The following is a 21,652-nucleotide window of genomic DNA, read 5'->3' as shown; positions in this document are numbered from 1 at the left end:
AAAGCAGCGGGGAGAGTAAAGTTGCTACGTCTACTTCGTCTCAACTCTCTATCTCTCCTCACATTTCTTTGTCTTCCTCCATCCAACAAGCACAGAGACACCACTGCCGACTTCATCTCTATACCAGGCTCTCCTCTCAATGTATATATATATATATACTTAATGTACCATATATCTCATATATATATACATATATATCTGTACATCTGTGTGTACGTAAGTTGTTCGAGAGTCGATAGGGCATGAGAAAAGAAAGTGTGTGATGCTGAAGAAGAAAGAAAGAAGTTGAAGAAGATCATGTTCCAAGTGTAGTGTCGCTACATCTGGTCTTTGGGGACAGCTTTTTCTTCTTCCCTTTCCTTTGCCTCTATCTTCTCTTGGTCACCATCTGTTGTTTTTCGTAATTTACGTGTTAACCTTCTCTAGGTCTTTTCTCTGTTCGTTTTCTTTTCTCTTCCTCTCTTCATTCCTCTCTCTAACACACTCTCTCTTTCCCAATAGAAGGACTTTCCGGTATCTTCAATACAAAAGACTATCGCGCACACTTGGTGCTCGGCTTCTTCTTTCTCCAAGTTTCATTTCGTCTGCTGAGAAGAAGAAGGAGAAGGCAAAGGTTTCTCTTCTGTTCTGCTGTAGACTGCACCTGATCTTTCGTTTCGTTCTCTGGGAAGAAGGAAAACGGAAATCTTCTTCTTATCTTTGCTTTTCTTGAGTCCATTTGCGTTTCCTTTCTTCTCTGAGGAGAACAAGAAGGAGTAGGAGGGGAAGCTTTTCTATTTCTTTGTCTACCTTAAACTTGTTTCTCATTGACTTCTCTGAGAAGAAGCAGAGTCTATCTATCTGCAATTCTCGTGAGTTAATCTGTTTCACATTTCTTTCGATGAGGAGAAAAAGACGGGGGAAGCTAATAAGTTTTGACAGGTCTTTCATGTGTGGATGGCTGGTCACAAGACAGCATCTAGACATGTCTACGAAGCCGTACTTCTTCTAGATATCCGATGTCTAGACCTTCTCTTCAAACTTCGTGTTCCTTCTTTCTCTTCGCTGCCTGCTGGAGCGTACATGTCTTTGTTCTTTCTCTAGACTTCTCAGTCGACAAGAAAGAGGGAGCTTCAAAGCCTTTCAGACATCATATGTCTCGTGTTGGTCCTCCATATGACGGTCACAGAGAAAAATGAAAACAAAGAAAGGACAGAAAAACCGAGAAAGAGAGAAGGAGAGAGAAAGATGAAACAAACAGCTCTGTCTCCCTTCTGTACAGACGGATAATAAGAGCCGATCACTCCTATCATTCTATACCTGATAGAGGAACAATTAAGTCAAGCGAGAGACGAAGAAGAGTGATATCCTTTTCTCCAAAGGACTCTCTTTTTGACACCTTCTCTTCCTCTTCTTAGATACCTAGACCACTTTCTTTTATGAGCCTTCTGCGAGTCGATCTAACTTTAGAGACTATACAAACTCACAGACGTTTCCTCAGAAAGAAAGAAAGAAGAGACAGAACGGTAGGACGGCATCGCTTTGATGTTGCTGCCTGTGATGCTCTTCTTCTTCTTCTCCTTTCTGATGGTAATGGGGGGAGAGATGAGTTTCTTTCAATGAGGACAGGGGGAGGAGAAGAAGAACAAGAAGAGAGAGAAGGGAGAGGCACCGAAGAAGGACTTGGGAGGAAGGCCGCGTTGCTGCATCTCAGGAGATCACGAAAAGAAGTAGCCAAGAAAAAGAAGAAGCAAAGAAGAGAAACAAGAAGAAGAAGATGGCAGTGGTGAATAGGACAAGAAGAGAAAAGAAGAAGAAGAAAGAAGAAGATGGATCTCGAGAAGAGGAGAGTGCGAATGATATCAAAGATGATATAAGAATACAAGATAGCTCTTTGCATGAAGAAGGACAGAGCTTATATGAACAGTTAGAAAGTGTGAGACGCTGGAACCCCGAGGAAGAAGTAAAGGAAGAAGAAAGAGAGGCTTCTGGTAAAAAGCAGAAGGAGGAAGAGGAGGCGTCTCTACGTTTGAGGTCTCAGTCTTCTTTTTCATGTCTTAGGAGTGATGCGGAAGAGAAAGAGCAAGAAGAGGATTTACTGCTTTTCGACTTTCCTCTGCATCATTTCCTCCCTTCGAATTCTTCTTCTCTTTGTTGTTATGAGCCTCCCGCCTCTTCGTCGTCTTTCCTTTCTCTCGTGCACAATCAAGCTGAAGAAACACGAGAGGAAAGAAATTGTCCTCCTACTACTACTACTACGCCTTCTCCTCTTGAGAAAGATGTCTTTCTTTCTCATCCATGCCTGACTCTCTCTATGGTGAGCTCTCCTTGTAAGAAGGATAACATATACGATATCCACCATAGAAATACTTCTTCTTCTCCTCCACAGACCTTTCCTGTAGACTTCAGCTATTCTTCCTGTTCTTCTTCATCGTCACCTCGTCGGATCTGTATCTCTGCCGATCTTCATCTCTCCTCCTCTCGGAAGAAAAGATTTGACAAAGAAAAAGAGAACAAAGACAAAAACCAAGAAAGAAAAGAGGGAGAAGAAGAGACGACAAGGAAGAAGACCATGCATTTAGAGTCTTCTCGGGTATCTTCTTTCCCTCGTACGTTTCACGCGACAGCAACTATTTCTCATAGAGGCCAAGATAGGCAAATAAAGGACGGGGAAGATCTTCACCCTTCTCATCGTGACCGCCTTTCGAATCTTTTCAATCAAACTTGTGAAAGGAATTTGTCTCTCTCTTCTTCCTCTTTTTTTTTTCTTTCTTCTCAGCCAGTCTTTGGTAAAGAAAGACAACAACAAGAAGAAGAGAAAGAAGGAGAAGGACAAGAAGAATCAAGACAGGTAGACGTCAATCGATTCTTCGTCTTTTCCTCCTCCTCTTCTGTCTCAGAACAGGAGCACGAGAGCCATAAAGAAGAAGAAGAAGTGGGTCATGCTAGTCGCAGGAATAAGGAGATCATCTTGTCGTCTTCATATGATCGAGGAGAGATGAATTGTATAGAATCCTCTTCTATCTCTTTACATCTCCGGAGAGAACAATACGAAAGAGGAAGAAGAGAAGGAGAAGGAAGAAGAACAAGAAGAACAAGAGAAAGAAGAAGGAGAGATTCCACTGTGTTCACAAGAGCTCCGTGCCATTCCTTACACCATCACTACCACTATAAACAGCGACCTCTCCTCCTTCCTCATCCCCTCAAATACCCATCACGACAATCCTCAGGATGGTCCGATGATGACGAAGAGAAAAAAGAAGAAGAAGAGAAAGAATTGCATGTCGATACAGATGAAATGATGGGGGATGGAGAGAAGAAAGAGAACAGAAAAGAACAATCTCTTCAGTCTCATAAGATTTCTTCGTCTTGTCCCGCTGATACTCCTTCTTCGTTAGTTCTCTGGTGCAAGGTCAAACACGACGAAAAGGCAAGTCAAACACCTACAAGCTGTCTTTCGAAAGAGAAGAACGCTTCTTTTGCTTCTAGCGCACCTTTACCATCGTCGCTGTCACCGTCTTCACGCTTCAAAAAGAAACATTCTTCTCATCATAAACACGCCTCTCATCCTACTTCTTCTTCTGCTGGTACGACAACAGAGAGAGAAAGAAGTAGATCACGTGGAGAGAAAGATACTTCAATGCTTCGGGAGAAGGAACGAAATGAAGAAGAGGAAGGAGGATTGGTCTCTTTGGATAAGAGCAGGGGTAGCATTAAAACAGGAAAAGAAGAAAAAGAAGAAGAAGAAGGCTCTTCTGGTTGTGCCTGTTCATCTTCCTTGAACTGTAGAGTGGAAGAAGGAATATCTCCTTCTAAAGACGAGAGGAGGACTTTTCGAAGGAAGAAGATTTCTTCCTCCAAACATGTCTGTGTATCAGCAGTCTCATATTCGTCGTCTCCTACCTCCCTTTCTTTCTTTCCAAGAGACGAAAAGATAGATCGAAACAATTCGTATTCTAGAGAACATGAAGAAGAAGAAAAAGAACATAACGGTGACGATGATGATGATGGAGTGGCTATTCTCTCTTGGTGTGAATCTTTATCTGTCTCTTCATCTGAGAATTTGTCTCCTCTCCGTCTTCATCATCGTCCTCAGCTCTATTGTGTCTGTTGCGGAAGAAAAGGTTTTCCAGAGGAAGAAGGAGAAGAAGAAATCTTAGCGTCGAGACAGGTCAAAGAAGAAGAGAAAGCAAGAGAGAATGGCCCCGATGATGCAAATCTTGAAGAACCTTTCCATCGAAGGAGAAAAAGATCCCCACGGAATCTAGAGTGCAGCTCTTCAGCGACACAGGAGGTGGATGAGGGGGAGAAAGATAGGTCTTTCGTAGCAAGAGGAGGAGAAGAAGAACAACGACAGAACGAAGTGAAGGGAACCATTCCTTACGAGAAGAAGAAAAAACACCAGGAGCAGCAACAAGAAGAAGAAGAATCGACAGATGTGAAGAGAAAGACTTCTTCAACGAGGTTCACATGTCCTTCCCATCAAAATCATTCATCCTTGAACGCTCCCTCTTCTTCGATCGCTTCCTTCGAAGGAGACAGAGAAAAACGACCTCTTCTTCTCACCTCATCACAGCAAGATGAAATAGAGGAGACTTCCTGCAGTAAAGATGTTAAGACGAAGGATAGCCACGAGGCAGAGATTCACCCAGGCCATGATGAAAGAGCAGAGAACAGAAAACACAGAGGAGGTAAAGCAAAGGAAATGCTGTATAGAAGATTCTTCTCTGAGAATGATAAAGATATGAGAGGGTGCCGAGGTCAAGGCGGGGCAGGTTCTTCTTCCTCATCATCATCATCGTGTTGTTCTCGTCTATTACCAAGCCGTTTATGTCTATCAGAAGATGATCGTTTCTTCGAGTCTTCGAAAGGAGAAAGAGAGAAGTTTTCTTCTTCTTGTCTTGAGAAGGAGAATGGGCAAAAAGATGCTGTCATCTTATGTTCGCCACACGAGAGCCCGTCATCCCACGTCGAGAATTCTTCGATTTCTGCTCTAAAAAGAGAGATCGGAGAAGGAAGAACAAAATCGTGGGAGAAAGATGATAGGAAAGATCCAAGAAAAAGTAGGGATAGGGTAGAGAGGAGATTCTGCATTGGAGAAGCCTTCTCTTCAGGAGGAAAAGAGAGAGAAGAGATGATGAAGACGAAGGCGAGTAGAGCAGGAGAAAGATTGGCTTCTTCTTTTCATGATGAGAGGGGAACAGAAGAGATATGCTGGAGAGAACAAGAAGAGAAAGAGGCGCTTTCAGGTGAGGAAAGGGAGAGGAGAGAAGAAGAGAAAGAAGAGTTAGAGGGAACGACAGTAGTAAGGAATCCTGATGATGAAGATGATGGGAGAACAGAAGGAATAGAAGATGGAGAAAAAACGAAAGAAGAAGAAAGAGAAAGAGAAAGGGGCACGAGAAAGATTGAGTCAAAAGATGGCTGCAAGTTTATAGAAGATCCTGAGAGCTTTCGCTGGAAGAGAGAAGCTCGGAGAAAAGTGAAGGATGATGGTATGAGAAGTTCTTCGGCTGATTCGTTGAGAGGTGACTTGAGAGAAAAGAGAAAAATGCCAAGAGTTTTCTCTTCATCGTCATCGACAACAGGTAGAGGGTATAGACATCGACGGCGTTTCCTTAGTCATTCTTCGACATCTCCTCCTGATCTCTTGAGAGGAAGAAGATGGAGAGAGAAAGAAAGAAGAGACGATATGAAAAGAGAGGTCTCTGTCCCCTCTTTCTTTCATCAGAGGGAAAGAATAGATCTATCTCTACGTGAGAGACAAGAGAATTCTCCAGGGTTAAGGAGACTTCTTCCTGTAAGAGAATCCTTAGAAATGTGTGAAGACTTTTTACGTCAGCTAGATGATGAAGAAAAAGAAGATGAGTTCGAAAGAACAAAATTACTCTCAACCCTTCTTGGTGCCTCTCCTTCGGGTGTACGCACACCCGAAGAAATGGCTGCATATACTCCGAAAGAAGCAGTTCTAAGCCCGTCACGCCTAGCGCGTACCTCTTCAGCAGGTATGAATTTAGAAGGGCATCTCCATGCAGGTGTTTTGAGCGAAGAGAAGAGGATGGAAGAGAAGGAGAAGGACGAAGAAAGAAGAGGATCTATAATCGACTTGTCACATGAAAGCCTTTCCTCCTTCTCGCCACCTCTACTTATCAAGACGTCATCAAAGTATGGCTTTTCTCCCTATCAGCGAAACAACAGTATGGGAGCACACAATCTCCCTCGTGATGGAACTTTACTTTCTCATAATACAAGAGATCTTCTGCAGTCAGACGAAAGTCACGAAGCCAGTACGAGAACTTTCCCCGGTGTATATACACATCTGGATAACAATGATAATGTTGATCTACATCATCTTCATCGTTTTTCTTCTGCTCCTTCTTCTTCTCTTCCGCAGACAGATAAGGGAGAGGCGTTTCATTCATATAACTCTTCTCGTCACAAGGTAACGAGCCTCATGTCCTCTCTGGATAAGAGCCTTGATGCTATTTCTACTGAAAGAAGGGAAGACTCCGAACGACGAAAGAATTCTCTCTCTAATCCAATACAACAGATTTCTTCTTCTTCTCTTTCATCTGCTGTACCTCCCTTGTCAGCTACCGCCCATCCCTTCTCTCAGCTATTTCTGCCGAGGCCTTCTGATATGATAACTCATAGCATGAATGAAGAGAGGGAGAGAAACTTCTCTTCGTTCATCGACCAACCTTTCAGGGATTCAAAGAGAGAGGTAGCAAAAGAAGTTGAAGAAGGAGACATGCGCCGTTCGCTTCCAGGGCAGGGAGAACAAGCTGAGCGCGAAGGGCACCTCTTTAACCCATATCTTAGTATGTCTAACAGTAATCAGTCTCTTCTTCTTCCCTCTTCTTCTTGTCTACATCAGACTATGTTTAGTCATCCTTCTCTTCTTCTTCCTGCTTCTTCTTCTTTTGCGCATGAAACTGTACGTCCACCATCTTCCCTTGAAATAGCCGCTGAGCGGAGTCTTCCACAACTCCAAGCAAACCCGCCTGGAGATCTCTCAGAGGCGGAACGGATAAAAGACGTTTCTTTTCCGTCAGAAGAAAGAGAGTGTTCACTTCAACGAGCGTCATCTTTCTCTTCTTCCTGCTACCATGCATATGCCTCTCCATCAAAGGGGAGAGATGAAGAGAAAGAGAAAGAGAGAGAACGAGAAGAAAAGTCTCTTCTCCAAATGAATACGAAGACAGATATCACAGGATTGAGAGGAAAGAGCGATGAGAGAGTTGTCTGCGTGGCAGGTCTTGAGAATGAAGAAAACGCAGTTAAAGGTTTGCCGTTAACCCCCTTCGCAGCCAATCATGTTAAGGAAGAAGAGGGAGAGAAAGAGAAGACGAATAAGAAGAAGGACTGTAGAGGTCTAGTCTCTTCTACAAGTATATGTATGTATGATGTTGTCAGTCATGAAAAGGAGGAGAACGGGGCGTCCCTTGATCTGAGGAAAGAGAAAGAAGGAAAAGAAGCAGAAGAAGAAAAGGAAGAAGAGAATGAATGGTCAAGAGGAGATAAGCATGTGAACGAGAACCTAAGAGAACTCGTACTTCAACGTAAAACAAATGAGCTAAGAATTGAGCTACAGGCAATAGACGAACAACAGCGTAGAAAACAGTATATAAAGGAGATGCGCTATACCGAGGAAACCCGGCGTTGTCAGAAGTCGTTACGTGATTTAAGAGGTAAATATCGTCGCTTAATACGTGATTTCGTGTATAACTTAAATCTGCTGAAAGAAAGAGACGCGACTATTGAGAAGGTGGAAAAAGAAGTGGTTCTGATGATCCAAGAAGAAAAGAGAAAGTACCAAGTCCTGCTGAAAGAAAAAGAGACCAAAGCTGTCGAGGTTCTGTCCTTATATGAATCAAGAATTCAAGACCTGAGAAATCGATGTCGTTCAAGTGTACGTACACTTCAAGAAAAGATGAAGAGTGATCTTCAGAGCTTGGAGATGACTATGGAGAAGAAATGTTTAGAGAGACAAGAGGAAACGGAGAGAAAAGTAAGAAAGATTGAAGAGAAAAAGCAAAAGATTCTTCTAGCTCAAGCAGAACAGAATGCTCGGAGAAATCTCCATGATATGACCCGTAAACTTCAAACTTTACAAGAAAAGGTAGAGGTACAGGCGAAGGAGATTGAAGAAAGAGAGAAAGAGGTGGAAGGCATAAAGAAGAAAGAACGACAAGAAGTCGAGAAGACGATCTCTCTAGGGAAAGAACTTTTGGAGTTGAAGAAGAGAGAAGAAGACGCGAAGAGTAAAGTAGTCGAATTGAATAACCTACATGCTTCCTTAGAGGCGCAGATAAGTGATCTAAAACAAGCTCTAACGGGTAAGATGACGAGGAGTAGGTTCTTCTCTGTCTTTCTTCTTTCTTTCTCTCTTTCTTAGCATGCCGCCGCCGTGTATCTCAAGTAAATGTGTTTCATCTTTAGCTTTTCTTTCTTCTAGAGAACAAAGAATTCTGATCCATCAGAAAGCGAGAGAGAGAAGAGAGGCAACCACAACAACAGCAGGAAGATGAAGAAGAAATGGAGTGGCTTGAGGTCTTGTCTTCTTTGTATCTACTCGCTCTTCTCTCTTCCTTTGAATTTGAGGCTTCTTTGTTATCTTTTTCTCGCTGTCGCTGCAGAGTCGAGAAGTCTCTCTCTCTCTTACCTCTGATCGATTATGCCTTTCTCTGCATCTGAAGCTGTTGTATTTCTACAGCTTCTGTTTACCTCTCTCCTATCTGTCTCTTTCCACACGCTCAAGCATCTGTCTACTTGTCTGGGTCTCTGGCATTCTTCGGGGGTCGTGTTGGCCTCAACTAGTGGAAGTCTGTCCTCTGGTGTATGTCTATCTATGTATATATATATATATATATGTATGCATATACACATATATGAGGAATATGTGTATGTATGTTATACATTTAGAGAGGGAGGGTGAAAATGAAGGCATGGACATCCTAGTTCCAGCTCTCGCGGTGTATGGTATGGATATACATGGAGATTGGATGTACGCAGTGATTCCCTATATCTATCTTCCTATGTTAGATCAGTCTAAAGACCATCAGCAGAGCCTTTCACAGCTTCGGGAAGAGCACGCAAAGGATCTATTTGCTCGCTTAGAAGCAGAACGAAACTCTTGGGCGCAGATTCTTCGAGATGATAATCAGGTAAATGCATTACTCCTCATAATATACATAAGTGTACGTATATATATGTTTGCATGTGCATATGTATGTATGTATGTATACGCAGTATGTTGTTTGTATCGTATGATGGCACATATCTATCTTCGTCTGATGTAACACTTTCCTGGAGCTGAGGTCTGTTGTTTCTGTATCTGATTGGCCTACTACCCTCTTCTGCAGGTGATGAGGGTGATTACGATGATGTCGTGAAGAAGAGAGTGAAGAAGAGAGAGAGAAAGAAATATAGGCTCAGGGCACGTTGTTTGAATCTCTTCCTTTCAAGATAGACAGATAGATAGGTAGCAGCCCACTCCGATATCTCGAAGAGAAGGAAGTAGATCTTGTTGATACCCAGGTCCCATGACAGCCCTAGATAGTATCTAGTGAAAAGGGGTTCCCTGACCTCGATCCTCTCAACTCTATACACTCTCTCTACATCTGTTCTGTACTTTTCTAGGCGGAGACAGTCAGCGAGAGAAGATGAGAGAGGGAAAAGTACAGAAAAACGAAAAGAAAGAACAGGAGTCTACTTCTTAACCGATAACACCTTCAGTGCATGCTGGGTGCATGCGCGCATGTTACATATATGCGTTTTGCATCCATCCACATCCTAGCAACATGCCGAGAAAAGAGACGCACATGGAGATCACATAGACATCACTACGATGTATAAATGAGTTCCGTCGTGTAGAGCCTATATGTATCTTGACCTTCCATGAAGAGAAGAGAGAGGTGTGTGTCTTGTATGCTATCAGGATGGTGAGGCGAGAGTGCCGTCGAAGTCGTCGCCTATTGAAAAGAGAGGATACAACCGGTAGACCACCCTTCGGGTGATAACATACTAAGTGTCTCTTGTTCTCTCTGGATCTTCATATGAATAACTTGAAAGAGCTTGACATGGTTTTATCTTCTTTCAGGCATCAAGAAGCTTTTTGGAGTCCCGCCTAGAAGGCGTGCAGAGAGAACAGCAGGAACGTCTTCAGAGAGAGTTTGAGAAGGAAAGACAAGCGTGGATTCGAGATCATGAGAAGGTGAGAACGACAGAGAAAAAGAAACAGACTTTTCTCTAGTCTTTGGAAGTTGCCAAAGATAGCAGCTCACAGGGTCTATCTCTCTTCGTCTCTACAGGTTTCCTCTTTTTCACTGATGATCCCTCTGGGTTTGTTGCGAAAAGCTGCCTACACAACGAATGCAATTTTTCTGACGTTCTGCTTTTGACTTCTTTCCTCTTATCTTAACAGCTAGGAAAAACTAGATAGTAGACAGCTCTCTCTGTTTTACTATGTCTGTACATATGTGTGTGTGTATCTATCTCTATACTGATATCTCACATGTACTCATGAGAGGTTCTTCAATGGTCTGTCAGAGTTTCTCTCGAGCCAACGATGCTGAAGTGTTGCACGAAGCCTGTAGAGAGTATCAGAAGAAGGCCTTTGAGAGTATGAAGGTATACGTCGATCTCCTAAGACATTGATGTGTACTTGAGAAGCGCTATTCTCTTGAGCAGTGCATGCACTTCTTTGGTGGCATCATCGGATAGCTAGCCGGTTCATCTTCAAGTGGCGTGTTCTCTACTGTCAAAAGGAGTTACCGTCATTCCGATGTTGAGTGAGGTCTGTCTTGTTTCTCTTTCTCTCTTTTTCTCTCTCTTGCCGTGTCCGCTTATTCAATCTCCTTTCCAGGCAAAAGAGACCGAAGTGAAAGAGCTTCGACAGCAACTGCAAGAGAGCCGGGAACGTCTTCGTCAGCTTGTAAGAAATATACTCGTGAATGTGAGCACTACGTGCCTAAATAAAGACAGATAGATAGATAGATCAGAGATAGTAGATAGATATTTCTATGTCGATACTAGCGGACGCTCTTTTTCCTCACTGTCTTTCTTTTTCGCTGTCTCATCTCTGCCTCTCTGCTTCTTTCTTCTTTCTAGGAGAGGTCCGTGGCTGGGGGTTCATTGGGGATTGCAAACTCTTTGTCTGTCTGTTTGTCTGTACGACATCTCATCGAGCTTGTCCTTTTCGTTTTTCTCACCAAAAATTGGTGCCTTTGTCTAGCTTCAAGTGTTCTTATCTGGTTTGTATCCCTTGGCTCTTATTCTAATCAGATGCTGTCTATGTTTGTTTGTTTGGGTGTCTGTCCCTCTCTGATATAGGAAGCGCAGCTAGCCATGGCAGTAGAAGGAAGATTTCTAGCTGCAGAGGCTCTTCAACAGCTCCGCCTACATGGCCGTCAGCATTTACAACACCAACCACAACCTTTTCTACCTCCGCCTCTTCCTCAGTTTGGATTGTTCGGGAGAGAAAGAGAAGAGACTTTGAATGCTTCATCCTCACAAGTCGAAAAGTCATCTTCTTTTTATGCTTCTCCTTCAGGGACACTACTAAAAGGTTTTCCTTCTCAGAGACGAAGTTGTTCTTCTCTTTCATCCGTTGGGAGGCACGGAGAGCATATCATGAAGACGGCGAGAGGTCCGTCAGAGGGGCGCGCGGGGTATTACAAGAACCTTCAAGATACTACTGCGACTGCTCCTCTTATGCCGTTCCCGTTAAAGAGCGACGAGTCTAGATATCCTTATTGTCAGAGAAGTGTAAGCTGTCATGAGGGAAATGCTCTTTCATCTTTAAGCTATGACACCTCTCATAACAGCAAGAATCAGCGGAGTGATGACGATGTTCAGAAGACGAGTTTTCTTGGGGATGCTAGACATACAGCTGGAGAGCTTGGACTTCAAGAGAGAGAGGAGAAGGAGAGAAGAGAAAAAGAAGAAGGAAAGAAGACGTTATTGTTTCCAGGGGATATGGGTTCGCTTCATTTAACTCCACTTGAACTATCTCCTAGTTCAACGGACGAAGGTAGAGGAGAAGAAGGAACACGCCTAGATCCAAGAATTACTTCTCCTTTCTTTAACTTCCTCCTTCAACACCATCATCGTAATCTTTCGTCTCGCTTTGGTCATCTTAATCAGCAGAGTAGAGTGGAGTTTAGCACCTCCTGTCATCAGGACACATCTCTTACAGAGGGCGGAAGAAGAGACAGGCCGCCGGTTGAGAGAGAAGGAGAACAGCAGCATCGTGCATTTTTCTACCGTCCTTTAACTACGACCAGCCAGATTGATAGAGGGAATGCCTATGGCATGCTTACCATCCGTGCTCTGGTTCATATGGCGAAGTCTCTTCTGTCGATGGAACTCAAAGACTTGGGAAATAACGAGAAAGATCTTCCATCAGATGTGAAGGTAGAGAACGACATGCTAGATGACGAGCTAGAGGCTTTCTCTTCTCGCCCTGTACCACCGGAGACGTATAGAAACGAGTCAGCAAAAGAAGGTGATGACGGGGAAGGAGATGTTAGATCCACGCCGAGAAGTATGGTGGTGCCGGAGCGAGAGATTCGTTGGATTCTTGAGGGTTTATTGGTGAGATGTCACAGATAATATACTGTCTGTTTTTGCGTTTGAATGGCCCTATGGCCCTTCTCTTCAACTGAAGACCGGTCTCTCGGTCTTTTCTCTCATCCGGAGGCAACTGAGAAGCAGAGGTTTCAGAATGGAGAGGGCGCGTTCTCACGATTCATTTCACGTTTCGGGTTGTGTGCCTGGCAACTCTCAGGGCGCCTACAACTGATAGGCTTGTTTTCTACAGTTAGATGAACTAGAAAGCGAAAGGGTAACATAACCGAAGCTTTTCTTCGGGGGCCATCTGTTCTCGGGGAGTGAGGCACTCTCTCTTGCTTGTGTTTTCTCTTCCCTTCCGGAGAGATGTGGTCGGTGTGGATAGATCGCCTATCATAGACTCCGTACAGGTCCTGTTTCTATCTCATGTATTTTCTTCATGCTTAACACGTAAGACATCTCCCTTGAAATTGTCCAGCATGATATGGTTTTTTCTAGCACGTTGTTATTCCTGTTCTTTTCTTTACTTTCAGAGGCGAGCTCACCATCTCACTAAGACTGTACGAGCTCTGAAGTATCGCTTGAAGATTGCCGAGGATACGCAGAAATCACTTCAGGTAAGATTTACTTGAGGCGGTTATGACAGTCAGAGAACCGGCGCGCTTTCCGAAATGCTTTAACCGTGTGTGCATTGCAAGTCAGGGCGGCGGTGTTCTCAGGGGGACAAAAAGAATGTTTCGAATGCAGAATACCTAGTATGTCACAGACAGGGGAGTAGTGATGCACTCGTGTACAGGGATCTAGAGGATGCAAGTAAGTAGGAAACATACTACCACACCAAATGTACCGGACAGTGCGTCTGTTGGTGTCAAGCCGCTTGCTCGCTGCTTCCGTGGTGGTGAGCGTACATCGAGGAAACGCGGCCGTCTCCACCGAGTGGAGGCTCCCCCCTTTCTCTCAGGCAGTTCTGCGTCGTTCTCCCAGTAGTCAATGTCCCACCACAGTATGAACGGTGCAGTCGTGAGGGCAGACGCGAATCTGCGGCAGCCTAGTAAAGACGGCACCGTTTCTACGTGATGGCACCGCTCCACAGCTAGCCGAACAGAGGGTGACCACCGCAGGCGATAGAGGAGAATACCGGCCTCTTGTTACTCGTTTCTGGCGATCCGTTGACTGTTACAGATAAAAGATTGATTCGCCAATAATCTCAAAGTTCATCTCTCTCTTCATGGTCGACAATGGTTGGTGTTGGTTTCGGTCCCACTGGATGCTGTCTCAATTGTTTGTTTTTCTCAGAAAGAGCGAGACACACTAATGGAGATCACAAACCGCCAGTGTAGCAAGTTACATCGGCTCCTTGACCCAGGAGAGCGCCAAGGAAATTCTCAGGTAGCTATCAAAAGGATAGGGTTCCGAGCAGACAAGAGAGTTCTGTTCAATTATCAAGGTTATTGTAGTGGTGGAGACAGCACTAGTCAGGGAGCAATAGATAGCAAGCTGTGCTACGGAGGGCATGCGATGTCATGCCGAGATCCGGGTAAGAAAACGCAGGAAGAAGAAGGCCGTCGTCTTCTCTGTGTGTCCGGAGAAAAAGAAGAGTCGCCACCAGAGTCGGTGACTCACAACAGCGGGCAGTCAGGACGACAAGCAGAGCGAGAAGATGCTGCAGTGGCAACGGATACGATGCCTCTAGAGGTCTCGGGGATATCCGCCTTTTCGATTTCTCAAGCTCGAGCGGGAAGGGCTAGGGGAGGAAAGGCAACAGGAGGCGAAAAGAAGAGAACCTCAGAGAAACGGTAAGCTCGATTCGGAGAAAACTCCTCAACGAGACAAATAGACGATGTAGGGACTCCTCTTTGTTTGTACGTATGAGGGTAGCCCTAGGTCGGTCTCTTTGGAGGACCCCCGTAACGCTTCCTTCGTGTTTAGACCTCCGCCAGGGTTTAGGGTTTCGTCTCCCCAGTAGTAGAATTCGAAGGAGCCGAGAGTTCGAGCTGTGGAGCGCGTTGCGAAGGCTCATTAGAAGAGAGCTTCAGGACCAGTCACTCGATCGTTCTTCGTTTTGTTGGCCGGTGGAGCCTCCGCCTCCTGGAACTAGGTTTTGTTTTCTCCAAGCGCAAAGAAAACGCGATACGGTAGTGCGCCACAACGGACACAGGAACGGAGAAAAAGACAGGTGCCTGGCATCAAGTACATCCGATGATGAAAATGCTTCTGCATGTAAATACCCCGATCAGAGCAAGAAGCCATCCGAAGACCGGGAACCTTCCTCAGAAGTGTACAACCCCTGGCCGCTCCAATGTAGAGGCAACTGCAGGAGCAGGGGTAATGCGATGGAGTGAAGAAGACAAGCGCGAGTTTCTAGGAAACGGCACCGCTGGAGCTGCCGGACAAGCGAAGAGTTTAGAGAACGGGGGACAGCCGAAGACGAGACAGAAATCCGTAAAAGCACCGGTGACGAATACGCCACTCCTATGGATTCTCCGGCATGAACAAGAACATATTACTGGACAGGTAGACCTCTTTCTTGCAGAAGACGCTGTGTAATTAGGGAGGTGCAGCTCGTTTAATGCTTGAAATATCCTCTACATATCACCTCGGAAGAATGTGCTATGTTAGCCTCTCTGCGAACCGCCGAGCCATTTTGGCCAAGACTGCAGAGCTGCTTGGTCTGTTTAGCATTTGCCTATCACGGAGTAGTGGAGACAAACCCTCTTAGCATACTAGTCAAAAACACAGGCAGGTGACTTCTTTTCAGATAGCGAGTAACGTATCCCTGCTCAGACAAGCTATTTAGACCTGTCGTTCCCGTGTAACATCTACGTGTAAGAAATTTTGTGTGCTGTCCCGAACTTCTACGACGTGGGATGCGGCTATAGTCTCCTGACTGACAGAGCTTCTCGACACTGCTCTCTTGACAATGATCAGTATGCATTGTCATTGTGACCGGGCTTCACTGGGGACCGCGGCGCCACGAAATAAGTAAACATGGAAGCTCGAATTGTTGGAAAGCAATGTGCGTCCACCTAGAGTTCTCCCCCACGAGGGAAACACGTGCCGTCACCCCAGCCTCGTGTACTTTCCGAGAAACAAGGGCCCTCCAACCCCTATGACTACTGATCGCGTTTTCACCTCGTGCCAGGAACTCTTGAACTGATCCGATGGAGCGTGCTGAAGCACAGTCCCTGTTGTGCCACGACTGACGGAGACAGCCGAGAGACTTTTTTCCGGATAAGGGTTTGCGTCGGGATGCCATTCGCCGCAATCACCAACGGACCCCTCTCTGAACTACCAGACGCGAACAGGCCGTTCGACCGATGCTACGCTACACGCAGTCCGCTTTTTTCGTCCCGAGAGTGTCTTTTAAATTCTAACTGCAAGACCGTTCCGGAGCTCTCTCGTTTTCCTTATTCAAGTTCCCATGGCTCGTGATGGGGTGTTCCGAGCCCTGGCGGGTCCGTTAACTCAGTGCGACACCTCGGGTGCATCTAACACAACTCCCGACGGGGACCGGCACTCGGTGAACCGAACCTTTCTGACTCAACCATCAACGATACAACGTATTAGAGGTGTCCAGCTGCTCCAGTACTCATGACTACCGGATCTGCAAGCACTGTGGTTTTCCCCGTGTACTTTTTCATCCGACGTGCTGTGCCGGGAACATTCTACACAAACGTAAGATAAACACTACGCCTCCTCTACGAAGAGCCGTGAGTCGATTGGTGTCCGCCCGGCTACAGCCCCGGCGGACTTCTGCGCGGGTATGCCTCCCACAGAGAGTGGGTGTGCCTCACCTAGTACTTCAGCGCATGAGACTAATGCACAGGAAAGGCGGGACGCATCAGTTGACGGAGTACTGGAAACTGCAAGTATCTCCACTTACACTCATGAAAATGTAAACCGCTCCGTAACTGACTATCATCTCGCGCTCCCTTACGGTCTAAACTTGCTTCGCCGCGGCGTACAGTAATTCCCTGCTAGTATGCTGAAGGATCGCCTGCTGCCGTCAGCCCTCACGCCGTTGGGCTAACGCTTTTTTTTTTTTTTTAAAAAAACGCATGCGCGCGCGCACGGTCCGTTCCCGCTCCTGTATAAGGAAGCACCGCGACGAAACAGAGCATTTCAACAAGACAGTCGGGCGCGTTCACCTTTGGTCGTTGTTCGACAGTGACTGTGCGGCACGAGAATCCTCAGGCGTTCTTGTACGGACCGGGCACGCATCTGAGTTCAGAAACCTGTCCCACGGACTCACGTATACACGGAGTCACCCGCCACCTCTCTTCTGACAGAATTCCTGCGTGTGCCTACTTGTTGGCTTATTCGTCCCCCCTTGATTAGGTGAGCCCATCCAGGAGAACAACTCTGTGGCTCATCCTCAACGCTCGGAGAGATGTTGACACGCTCTATCACGCTAGCTTACCCCCCACGGACCCCCGGAGGCCTGCTACGGAGCCGCCCATACTCGCCATGCCTCCGCCCAGGCCGGGCACGCCGCCGGCGACGCTGCTACCAAGTCCGGCCACGCTGCCACCTAGCACGCTTCCTGTCATACTGCCCATCATGCCCCCTGAGAGGAGGCCTGCCCCAGCACTACCCATGAGTGCACCAGGCATGCTTCCTCCCAGACCCGCAGCCATACTTGCCATGGACATCACACCGCCGGCGGGTCCGCCACTGCCACTGATTGCTTGAGCTAGGGACAAGATACGTGCAACGCGCTGCTGCTCGTCGGCCTGTTCACGCTGTTTCGTCGCGATCTCTGTCTCAAGCCGACGCATGGTGTTCTCCAAGCTCATGGCCTCGCGCTGCTTGTTCGAGAGGTCCTGTCGTCTCTCTTGGACCTGCTGTCTCGTTTTTCGGAGTTGGTCCTCCAGCTCAGCAATTGTGGCTCGCACGTCGCTGGTGTCTCCAAGCCCCCCCATGATGGTACCGACGCCTTGCGCTGTCCCTCCGAGACCACCTAACGTGGTGCCATCAAAAGTAGTTCCTCGCACTCCTCCAGCCATGGTACGGCCAGGCGCATTTCGACGAACGGTACGGCGCTCAAGGGCCATGCGCTGCTCCAGTTGATTGGCAGCAGCCTGAAGTTGCTGGATCTCTAGAGTTACCTGCTGCACCTGGAGCTCAACTTCACTCTTGGTGCGCGTCACATCCTGGAGCTCTTTCATGATCTCATTCAGAGACCACTCGGCCTGTTCGCGGTCTGCCGGGCTCTTCAGGTTCTTCACTTCTTTTCTGAGCAGCTCCAGCTTGCGCATAACTTCTGAGAGTTGGTTAAGCCGTCCTCTGATGAGCTGCACGAGATGTGTGCCGTTCTGCTTCAGCTGCATGTCCACCTGCAGGGAGTTCACGAGTGCCGGAATACCCAGGTAATCCAGGACAGCAGGAGGCAGTTGTGCTCCTGCCACATTTTCGGCCACAGAACGGATGGCCCGTTCAACTTCTTGCAGATCTTTCACGTTCGTCTTGATATCCTCTTCGATGCGTGAGGCGCTCTCTCTAAGAGTGGCCGTTTCTGTTGAGTACGTGCCAACATGGACAAGAAAGCCATCTGGCTGTTGCAGCACGCTACTTACCGCCTCAAGGGTGCTTCGGTCCAACTGAGCAGCCCCTTCCATGAGACGGGTAGCCGCGGTCTCAATGCCGGCAGTGCGTTCCCGAATTGTAACCAACTGAGTGTTCCAACCACTCACGCGCTCTTGGAGGAGGGCTAGTATCTGTAAGCGAACCTCGTCGCCGGCGAAAATTGTGACTAGCTTTTTTTCCTCGGCGGTTTGGAGATAGTCTTCAGTGCGTGTAGTGAGGTCGCTGAGAATTTTGTTGAAACTCTCAAGCCGGTCTTTGTAGCCACGCTGCTGAGCCTCGAACCAGCGCATACACTCTTGAGGGACAGTGCCCATGGCGTTCTCTGCCGCGTTCAGAATCTCCTGCACCTGGGCGGCGATGGCTGTCGTGTCGCGGTAGCTTGTAGTCACCATTTCCATTGCCTGGACAACAGCTGCTTCACTCTGAAAAGCATATCCCAGAGCTGTGTACGCCGCTGTGCTCTCAGGATTGGATTTCGCACTTTGCTGGTAGCCGGTTAGCTTTTCGTGGAAGGAACTCAACTTGAACACCTGTGTACCCATGACGTGCACTCGCTCGCTCAGAGTCTCGAGAATGGTTCGTGCCTGTGTGAGCATGTCACTGACAGCTTCCCAGATTTTGACGTTCTGATCGAAGAAGCGCCTCTCTTCTGTGAGCTCTGCTCGCAGCGTCTCCGCCTCCTCGACTTGGCGTATCTTCAACTCAGTGAGCAACCGGTGCGTCTGGCGGTCGTGTTCTTCTTGTAGAAGCAACAGCTTCTGACGCTGACTCTCCTCCACCGCGGCGATCTCTTGCTGATGTTTCCCCCGCAGCCCGCTCAGTTTCTCCCGAGCGGTGTTCTGCAAATCCTCTGTCGTCGGCAGTGGCACGGTCACCTGGAGCTTGTGTACTTCGCTTTTAATGTGCTGACTCGCCTTCTCAACTACTTCCGGTGACTGGGCCGCACCATACTGATACTGACGGCTTTGCATGTCCTCCGGCACATAGTTCGGGGGAACGGAATACTCTGTGCCGAGCGCCTGGTTCAAGATGTCTGCAACCTTTGTTAGTAAAAGCCACCTGGCCTTCCTCTGGTCTGGAGTTAAATCCGCTTCACCCTGTCTTCTCGTCGTGATCATCTGATTGAAGTGGTCCATTTGGGCTGAGAGAGCCTTGAATGTCACGAAGTACGATGGTTGCCCACTCAGTCTGCTTTTCACCGTCTCGTAGTCGCAGCCTAGAATAGAGCAGATCGATCGGGCGCCGACTCGCCACTCCTGGCTTACTGCTCTCTTCAATGACTTAACCACACTCGCCTCCGCAGCCATCCCCGGCGAGCTGCCACCGTCGCGTGTCGTCGAGAGTGTGAGCACCGAAGCAAATACAAGTGCCCATGTTAGGGCCTTTGCAAGATTCTGGACCCCCATTTTCGAAAAACAAGAAAAGATGAGATCGAAACACCTAGGAAACAAAAAGCCAAGGCCAAGGTGAGGTACAAAGCCACTCGGGACCGTACCCTACAGAGGAGGGTCGCTGTAGCTGCGGTTGTACTTTTGATTCAACACGCTCGAAGAGTCACTCCGCGGCACATCTGACCAAGAACTCGAGGTATGCCCACTGAAAGTTGCCTAGGCATCGCGGCTGTATTGCTGGCAATGCGATGTCGGTAAAACACCCTGCGCCGCTGGAGTCTCAGCTACTGCAGTCATGCGGCATTGTCGAGTCTCTCTGGACACGGGCTATCTTTCCCAGTGCACCTTACCTGAAAAGGAAGACATATATGCAAACGCGCCGGTGTTGACTGGCTTTCCGTTCTGATGGGGAGGAGACTATGTAGGGTACGACCAAGGTTGCACAGCTCTGGCGCCGCAGTCCGGGGCCTTCCCGCGGTCAAACAACGGAGGGAATCTCGGCGAGAACTCTGTAGTGGTACCCCTTGTTTAGCAGGGCTACACAATCAAAGAGCTCGAATTGTCGAACCGGAAGATGCGTAATATTTTCTAGACCATGATATGCTAGGGGGGAAAATTCCTCTACACTCCTCGCAACGCCGGGGCAAATCAGCGAAGCCACTCTCACTTCCACGACTCCCCGAGGACCCGGTGGTGCCACCGCAGGCTCCGGACCGTCCCCGAGCGGTGGTGCCTTGAGGGCCTGACAGATCGCATGGGACGCCAGGGGTCGCAATGCTACGCGGGCGTGACGCAACGGGTCGTGACTCACGGTGGCGCTGTTTGGCCGCATTGGACGCTCCCGGCCCCGAGTACTCAGTTCCTCCCGGTTGCTCTCCTGTCGGCATCGACCGGGAGAGAAGAGCGAGTGAGGAGGGGACGGGCTTCTGGACAGGAGGAAGAAATCGAAACGCGGAGGAACTAATGGGCAAGGATCGACGGGGTTTGGCCGGTGTGATGGGCTGAGCCCCGCTTCTGAGGGAACATGCCAAAATCGCCGGGAGCCCCCCCCCGGGCGGACAGTGACCCACGAAGAATAAATTGTCCCCGCCGTCATGGCTAGCAGATTGTCGGTGACTGAAGTGAGGTACTCCGGATAGAGTAACCCTATTCTGATCTTTTTCACTATATATCTTCTGACTAGCAGTTCACAGAAACAGAAAATGGCCCGGTGGACTGGTTGGAAGCCGCCGGGCGAAAAGCCAGGCGGGGACAGCAGGAAGCGAGTCCGGGGCACCCCGGTAGAGGGCGCGAAGAAGGAGCAGATTTCAGTGTAGACTCCTCCCACCCGTACCGCAGACTGGAGCAACAGGAACGGCACTTACGGGGCCAACTAGGAAAGCGATACTGGGGGCACTCGCGGACGCAAGAAACCGAGAAAAGAAAGTGGAGAGACATCTCCGGGAACTAGTAGGAAAAGAGAAGCACGTATCCAGGGAGATCGAAATGATCACTAAACGCACAGAGGAGGGGGGAACAAAACCATCTAGGATCAGCAGACGGGTACTGCACAGAGGGGAGCAGCTCTCGTGACGCAGATTCTCTTGTTAACGCTGCCTGCGTATACCGTGGATGAAGATGCAGATGCAGAGGGGCGCTTTATCCACTTGCCGGTTAATTTAGTTGTCGCGAATCTCACAATCCTTGAATACACCCTTTCCACGGAACTCGACTCCCCTTACGTTAGCCTTCCCTCGAACACGTCTTCAATGATTACGCACCACTGCTCCCGACTAGTGACGCATCCGTGGAAGATGACGGTCACGCGGTTACATACTCGTGGCTGATTCATAAAGGGGTTCTGCACGTCTGTAGCGGCTGCGAGTGGATCTCAGGTTGGTACCCTCTCCGTGAAACACGAGCTAAACTCCCATTACTCTTAACGATGTGGCGCACGTCTACACTTTGTGTAACACGGTGTCATTCCCACTGAACTCCCTCCTTCTATCATGAATGTTACTGTCACAGGAGGGAAGTGATGTGCCAGCTCACGGTGTCGGGTCAGGCGGACTGGGCACCGCGGGACGTAATAGGTACGCTAGCGTTACTAGTTACAGATGTTGCTACGGTAATGTGGCTTGCCA

The 21,652-nt window shown here is 47.8% G+C and overlaps 2 protein-coding genes across 2 annotated transcripts; one reads left to right on the top strand and one right to left on the bottom strand.

Annotated features, from left to right (window-relative positions):
* The first annotated feature begins 231 nt into the window (after positions 1-231).
* Positions 232-16,245, top strand: CSUI_003460 (uncharacterized protein). Its single transcript, XM_068063658.1, has 9 exons — positions 232-8,318; positions 9,030-9,146; positions 10,082-10,195; positions 10,847-10,915; positions 11,314-12,576; positions 13,086-13,169; positions 13,849-14,348; positions 14,790-15,066; positions 15,695-16,245. Exons 1-2 carry the CDS (start codon positions 1,757-1,759, stop codon positions 9,032-9,034), a joined length of 6,567 nt encoding a protein of 2,188 aa, XP_067924366.1. The 5' UTR covers positions 232-1,756; the 3' UTR covers positions 9,035-9,146; positions 10,082-10,195; positions 10,847-10,915; positions 11,314-12,576; positions 13,086-13,169; positions 13,849-14,348; positions 14,790-15,066; positions 15,695-16,245.
* Positions 16,246-16,687: 442 nt separating this feature from the next.
* Positions 16,688-20,685, bottom strand: CSUI_003459 (uncharacterized protein). The gene has a single exon (XM_068063657.1). The coding sequence runs from the start codon at positions 19,542-19,544 to the stop codon at positions 16,959-16,961; it is 2,586 nt and encodes an 861-aa protein (XP_067924365.1). The 5' UTR covers positions 19,545-20,685; the 3' UTR covers positions 16,688-16,958.
* Positions 20,686-21,652: the final 967 nt, after the last annotated feature.

Source organism: Cystoisospora suis (genome assembly GCF_002600585.1).
Source record: "Cystoisospora suis strain Wien I chromosome Unknown contig_1548, whole genome shotgun sequence".
In the NCBI taxonomy this organism is placed as follows: domain Eukaryota; phylum Apicomplexa; class Conoidasida; order Eucoccidiorida; family Sarcocystidae; genus Cystoisospora; species Cystoisospora suis.
Note: the sequence above shows the minus strand (reverse complement) of the source record. Positions and strands in the feature narration are given on the sequence as shown.